Source organism: Lactuca virosa, chromosome 9 (genome assembly GCF_052849685.1).
Source record: "Lactuca virosa cultivar CGN04683 chromosome 9, Lactuca_virosa_CGN04683_v6, whole genome shotgun sequence".
Classification (NCBI taxonomy): Eukaryota; Viridiplantae; Streptophyta; class Magnoliopsida; order Asterales; family Asteraceae; genus Lactuca; species Lactuca virosa.
This window is the reverse complement of record NC_136434.1, coordinates 293,878,871-293,886,084: the sequence shown is the minus strand read 5'-3', so window position 1 is coordinate 293,886,084 and position 7,214 is coordinate 293,878,871. Positions and strand designations below refer to the sequence as shown.

Sequence of the window (7,214 nt, the reverse complement as noted above, 5' to 3'; positions counted from 1 at the left end):
TATAATTGAAATTGGAGTTGTTTTTTCCATATGCCTACCAAATGTTTGTTAAAATGCCTTAAATCCAACACTAAAATTTTCGCTTTTTATTACATTTGTGATTGGTAGGAATGAATAAGATTTTCAAATGGGTTGGATCCATGGAGGCGTAGAAGAACAGATGGAAAGAAATGGCTATGTTCGAAGGATCGTGGGGTCTGACCATAAGTACTATAAATGCCCAACCCACAAAACTATATCACATTCAAGAAGGGTTGTGAACATGAATCATACTAACAATACTAATAATCTTACCGAACCATTGTCATACCAACAACGAGGTGATTTTTATCGATAAATCTATCAAATGGATCTTTGATTTCATTCAAAATCTACCAATTTAATTTTCATTCGTGTAGGTTCTTGCTTTTAATAAACTCATCATTTTCGATAGGTAATTTCTTTAAATTTCAACTTTTGTTTGTGTTCATGGATTGTTGTTTGCTGTTTTAATCTACTTAATGTGTAAGCACGCAAGTTGGATTGCCTGGGCTAGATTACGGTTAAATGTAAACTTCCATTTTCTTTTATTCTTCGTTCTCTAATTATGAATTGATTTCAACACTTTCATAATTTACTTCTTTTTCATTCGACTTATTGGTTTTAGTAGATTTTATTGTTTTTGAACAACTTTGAAGAAACCCTTGACCTTAGTGCGAGTGTCTTCTATGAGACCGCCACATTATCTCTTATTGTGTTTTGATATAACAAATTGGTCCATAAAATTGAAATTTGAGCACAACCGATTAGAATTATCAACTAATGAGCTTTAGTTCCTGTGTTAATTTCATGCTCTTAATATTTTTTTCCATTTATATTAACAACTATGAGCTTCTTTGTTCATTATTTGTGTTCTTGCTTTGATCAATTTGTAAAACATTAATTTTGTGCAAAAATGCTATCAAGTTTACTCATAAAGGGAAGATTTAGATAACATTTTTTGATATTAATGTTAAATAACTTTTATATTCTTGAATTTTAGAAGAGTTGCTCATTTGTTCGATAAAGATAACATCTTATTAGTTTGGATTGTTCAAATAACATTTGTATTAAGAGTTTGATCACTCAACTTTATTTATGAATTACTATGACATTTTTGGTCCATGATACATAATGCGATCCTAGTGTACATGAATTGGACAAGTGACAATCATCATTATTTATATAAACTAAGAACTCGTCACGATATTGCTTTCACAAAGATATATCTAATGTGTCAAATCATCACGAACCTAACTCAATTACTAATTGATTGGTTTGAGATTTTTAACCCGTTTAATTAAGGCGTGTTTGGCACGGAACGTTTGAGAGCTTTTAGCTACTAACGTTTGACAAAACGTTTTGTTTTGAGCAGAAAGTCTCGTTTGACACTACAAACTTTTAACTTTTAGTTTAAACAAAATGATACAAATTCAAATTCTACTTCACGTAACATTTAACAAAAAACTATATGCTATAAGTTACCCGCTACCAGCTAGTTTTGTCGAACACACTCTAAATAGGTTAAAGATGTTTAACACATGTAATTAAATTGACTGAATTATAACTGATATTTTCAATTTTGTTTCAAACATGTTTAAGAATGTTATTCAATTTTATTTAATATTTATGAAATATTAATATCTAATAATTAATATTTAATTATGTTATCTTTATTTGCAGTTGTATTTTTTTTTCAAACTTGACAATCATTGAATTTTTTCCTTTTTTTTAATTGGGATGCAATTTCAACCCATTTAATAAATAGATTGGGTTCGGTTGAGAATTCTTAGTTAAACACTTGGGTTGGGTTGAGATTTTCAACCTGAAAATAACCCAACCTGACTCATTGCCACAATTGGCCTACTAATCAATGTTGCAAAAATGGCTAAATGATACTAGGTCAAGTCCACCGTGGCCTATAGACTAGTAGGGGTAAACAGGGACCCAAATTGTAAAACAGTTAATTTAAAAAAAAAATGACTAATATCATAACAAAATAGGCAAATATGACTAATGGTCATATATCAATGATTGTTCCACAAAAAGTTTCTATTGAACTTGTTTGAAATATTACTAATCAATAAACAGCCCCGGGCTGCGCTTTCTCTTGTACTGCCTTGTAGCATTGGAGACTGCACAACGGGAGTTTTGACCTTGAATCTCTGTACTTAAATGGCTTTGAACAAGATGGGCCCGCACACTTTTCCCGTGGAGGAGGGTAACTGCAAAAATTCAACTTACAAAATTATAGCAACCTACTTCTACTTCTTTATTTAATTAACAGTTAAAGAAGGTTTTCCCTTCAATTTCCAAATGTTTCGCCATTTCTCAAATATATTTTAAACCCATACAGCATTTTATCTAGAAGTTAATGGGAAATAAAAAGTAATATACCTGCAAGGCCTGGATTTAAAAATGTTTGGCAATCCAATATCATCAGAAAATGTGACAACTGTTCCAGTGGGACGAATCATCAATCTAACAGTGTTGGATGGGAGTGTTGCAGAATTTGAAGTTCTCTCCTACACCAATATAACTCCAATCAGAAAAAGAAAAAAAATCCACCCAATTATAAAAGAAAAAAATTGCTTTACAGTTGGTAGATTTTTTTTTAAAAGTATAATGATGTAATAGGAAGAAATGAAAGTAGGATGTTATAATATGTAGACAGGTATAAGATAGTAATGGTAGGCAGCAACCTGGGCTAACTCCTCTTGCCTCTGCTTCTGTTTCATTTCTCGCTTCTTTCTGCTAGAATCTTGACCCAATATTTTCCTAATGGCCTCAGCCTGTTATAATTATAAATAAATCAAAGAGAAACAAAATATGATGAGAAACAATAAGCAAATTAATTAATTAATAAAAAAAAAAACTGTGAATAATATATAGAAAAGACAAACCTCGGACTCACGTGCTGCCTTTGCAGCCTGTATTTTTCTACGTTGAGCAGCCTCAGTTTTTTTAAGTTGATGTTCTACTTCAGATAGTTTTTCTTTTTGCTCTATAACAATAATAAAAAATTACAAAAATATATAAAAACAAAAAAAAAAAAAACATAAGCATTAATAACCGAACATCCCATGAAATAAAACTTGTTACATTGTACTGTGTTTAGTGTGCATTGTATTGGGACCAGGACTCATGTCAATTAGACAAAAAGTGATATTTTTTCTCTCACCCAAAAAAGTGGGACAGAAACTCGCTCTTGATCTTCCACTTTGCAAAAGACATAAATGCCCTTCTCATCCTCAAATGTTTGTCCAATCCAAATCCAGTCTTGTCCCATGTTGTTACACGGGACAGAAGTGGACAAGCAAAGGACAGGACAAGCTTTCCAAGGCTATTTTCCATAAAGAGGATAAGAAGGGCATTTACGTCTTTTGCAAAGACAAAAGCATTGCAATTTATGTCCCATTGACATCAGTCCCAGTCCCAGTCCAATGCATGTATACAACTTGTACTGTGAGGAGGGCATTCATGTCTTTTTGCACAGACGAGGAATTGAGAGTGAGTACTTGTCTCACCTTTTTGAGTGGGAGAAAAAATTACAACTTTTGTCCAACTGACATCAGTCCCAGTCCAAATGTCCAATGCACACCAATGAGGGCATTCACGTCATTTTGGATGGGATAAAGATTTGCTATTGACATTAGTCTCAGTTAAAAAAAGATAATCTATGCTTACTTCTAGGTGGTGCAGGGGGTAAACCATTGGGGAACTCAACCACACTGGCGGCAAAGTCGCCGGAGACATCTCTGCCGGATTGAAGGGCTTTCCGGCGAGTGGTGACAGTCATTTCTCTACCAGAGTCTTCACCAGCAGACGCACGTTCTTCCCCTGTGTAATCAGTATCTTCAGATTTCAACTTTTTCTTTTCTTTTTCTACTTTTGATGACCCAAGACTTTCCATTTTAAGAACACTTGAAATCTTTCTATGCTTCTTGCTTCCACCTTCGTCTTCTTCATTGACTTTTGTGGATTTTAGTTTCATCTTTGCAAGGTAACGCAACTCAGCATCATCATCATCATCTTCATCATTGGTATCATCTAATACGCGCTTTTTGGACACACGTTTAGTGTTGTTGACTGAATTGTGGTTTTTAGATATGCTTTCTTCTGTTGAGGGGCGTTTTGATGAAGAGGTTTTTCCAACAGAAAAACCACTTCTAGAGAAATCCTTCCATGGAATCCCTCGTAACCCACTACCTGTATCTTGAGGATTTGGATTCTCCTGTTTTCATAAAATAATCCAAGTTAATGTGGTAGTAGAAAATAGTGTGTGTTGAAAAGGGACCTTGTGGAATAAATGTCTAAATATTCCCATTTAATCCAATTCTTGAAGAGTGAGCTCTCACAGAATGAACTGATGATAGATAAGTAGCAGGAAATGTTTTGGAAGGAATTTGAATTTGTCAAAGGAAGTGGAATTTGGAGGAATAGAAACATGTGACATGTTTAGTTGGTAGGAAATGAATTCCATTCCTTGGTATATTTCCATTTGATTTGTATATTTGTTAATGACAAATGATAGAATTGCCTTCATTGATTTCTTGTTCAAGAACTTATTTAATTACTTGTAAAAAAAGTTAAATTACCTTTTATTAGTTTTTGTTCACAAAAAACTGTTGGAAGAATGTTTAGGGAAAAAGAAGAAACCAACATCGTACAATGTCAATAACAGGTTTAGAAATGATATTTCAGTTATTTATAAGAACAGTGAAGAATTGGAAATTTGGAATTGGATTCCATAAGCGTATCAAAGTAAAGTCGAATTCCATCTTGGAATTCAACTCCATAATCTTTTGGAACCAATTGTGGGATTGGAATGGAATTGAATTCCAATTCCAATCAAATCCCACGAAATATGGGTAGCCAAACATGCCCTTATGATTCTTGACAACAGAAACAAAATCACGCACACATACATATATAGACATATAAATGAAACATTGAATAAGAATATGTGATAATCCTATAGTTAGGACACATGAAAATATACAGAAGCAGTAGCATAACTTACCTGAGAATTCTGTTTCTGCTTTGGGCGATGTGGAGGCTTCAAACTAGAAGGCTTTGCATGTATAGTTCGTATGACCCCCCCAACTTTAAGCTTTACTTTCTTCACTACATTATCAACTCCCTTTGCATCTGAATCCACATCCAATGATCCGGAATTATGACCATCATCAAACTTTGTGTCTTTATAGTTTGATGCAAAAACTTCACTAGTATCCACACCAGTGTCCTTATCATCACTACTAGTCTGCGTTTCAAGTTCAGAATTGGTGTATGAAGCCCTTGAATTGCACTGGTTCAGATTAAGTATCTTCCTGTGATAACTAGTGTCGTGACCACCACTATCATCGCTTGGTCGTTTGCTTCCATTGTTTGAAGGTGGAGAAGATGACAACGGTGAGTTGTTATTCTCTGGTTGAATATCATTCCGAGGGCGTCGATCACTCCTTTTCTTCCTCATGGTTTGATTCATATCATTGAAGCTAAAACCTCCAGAACTTTCCATGGTAATAGCAAACGCTTAACGGATTCCAACTGCAAGCACACCCCAAAGTTACACGAGCAATATTAATTCATGAGCAAAAGGTGTGAAAGATATCAATAATCATACAGCTAATAGCATTACGCCTGGCCTTTTTCACTCATCAATCGTTACTCGGACAAAGGAGTTTGGTAAATTATGAAGATACACACAAAAATTGCACAGTAATTCGTACGATTTGGGAAAAAAGATAAGATCGAAAAAAGCCCAATTCTAATAGATTATATAAAATCAACAAGAGTGCAGCAGACATCGTGGAGCTTGATTGATTACCTTGAAAGCAGAAGACAACGGACGTCGAACGAGAGAGATAGGGTTACAGTTAGGGTTAGGGTTAGAACGGACTTAGAGAAAAGTTGGGCATCTGCGAAATAAAGAGTATAACTAGTAGCATCGACATAACCCGTCATCTCTTCCAATTATACGATTATACCGCCATTACCACCACCATCCCATGGATCATGGATGCCTCCTTAAACGGTGATTTTACCCATTAAGGGGTGTTTAGCTATTATATATTTAAATTTGCGTTTATGATATCTTTGTTTGTCTTTTTTTTTTATAAAAGGAAGAATTTTATATATGTTATTACTGAACAACAAAATATTGTATTTGTTGGGTTTAATTTTGAAATATCATATATATTCTTTATAATTTTTAAAATTTCATATTTATCCAAATCTTATTTTTTTAATATTTTCAAACATTTTATAATCTTATTTTGTAACTTAAAATCATTATAATTGTAATAAAGAATTAAATGAACAATATTATCCCTGTTTTTTTTAATTCTTGAAAAGCCTTGAATCAGATAAAACCCACAACTGCTCACCGGTTTACTTGTGACTGCCATCTCCGGTGACTCCCTGCGTCATCGATCAATTGAACTCCACATGTTAGTGTCGTTCACTATTTCTACTAATTCAAGATTTTAGTTTCTCACATCAATTCAAAATTGATGACTCTTATTCCGGTGTTAGTGATGCATTAGGATAATTGAAATTGATTATACCAAAACTCAAAGGAAAATTGCACAAGTTCTCTCCGTTGGAGGTCACATTGTCATAGTGAAAAGTTGATTACTTCCTCACGATCCATTTCCTTTAGAAAAACATTAAAAAAAAAGTTGATTACCATATAACTAAATGGAACTTTGAAGAAGTCATCGTTATATCAGATTTGATGTCATTTCATAGAACTAAATGAAACTTTGAAGTCATTTCTTGTTCTGAAAATTTCTTTTCCATAATAAGAAGGAAAAAATGGAAAATTTTATGTTTCAAATAGTTGACAATAGAAAGATAAAAAGAGGTAAAACTACTAGTTGTTTCATGTCAAATAGATCATGCACTACTAGATGGATGACTATTGTACCAAATCCATGCATTTGGAAGATCGCATTATCAAATCACCGAACATTAAAAAATACCATTAAATCCACCAATAGTTGCAGAAACAATAACTTTAGTTCTTGATTCACAAACATCAACAGTTCTATGGTCCTCTCCGAAAATCCAAACTGGAAAATTTGTTTTAATTTGCTAAACAACAAGAATATCATGTGATCTTTAAATAAGTAACCGACTAAAATTGTGTTGTTTCTCTTTGACCTTTGTTACAACCAATTTCAATTCTT

General features: G+C 33.4%; 1 protein-coding gene across 1 annotated transcript; it reads right to left on the bottom strand.

Moving 5' to 3' along the window:
* Positions 1–1,985: 1,985 nt before the first annotated feature.
* Positions 1,986–6,093, bottom strand: LOC145137646 (uncharacterized). Its single transcript, XM_079071774.1, has 7 exons — positions 5,852–6,093; positions 5,042–5,571; positions 3,706–4,252; positions 2,922–3,022; positions 2,721–2,810; positions 2,416–2,543; positions 1,986–2,243 (listed from the first exon to the last, which is right to left on the bottom strand). The coding sequence occupies exons 2-7, from the start codon at positions 5,540–5,542 to the stop codon at positions 2,099–2,101; spliced, it is 1,512 nt and encodes a 503-aa protein (XP_078927900.1). The 5' UTR covers positions 5,543–5,571; positions 5,852–6,093; the 3' UTR covers positions 1,986–2,098.
* Between the last annotated feature and the right edge of the window lie 1,121 nt (positions 6,094–7,214).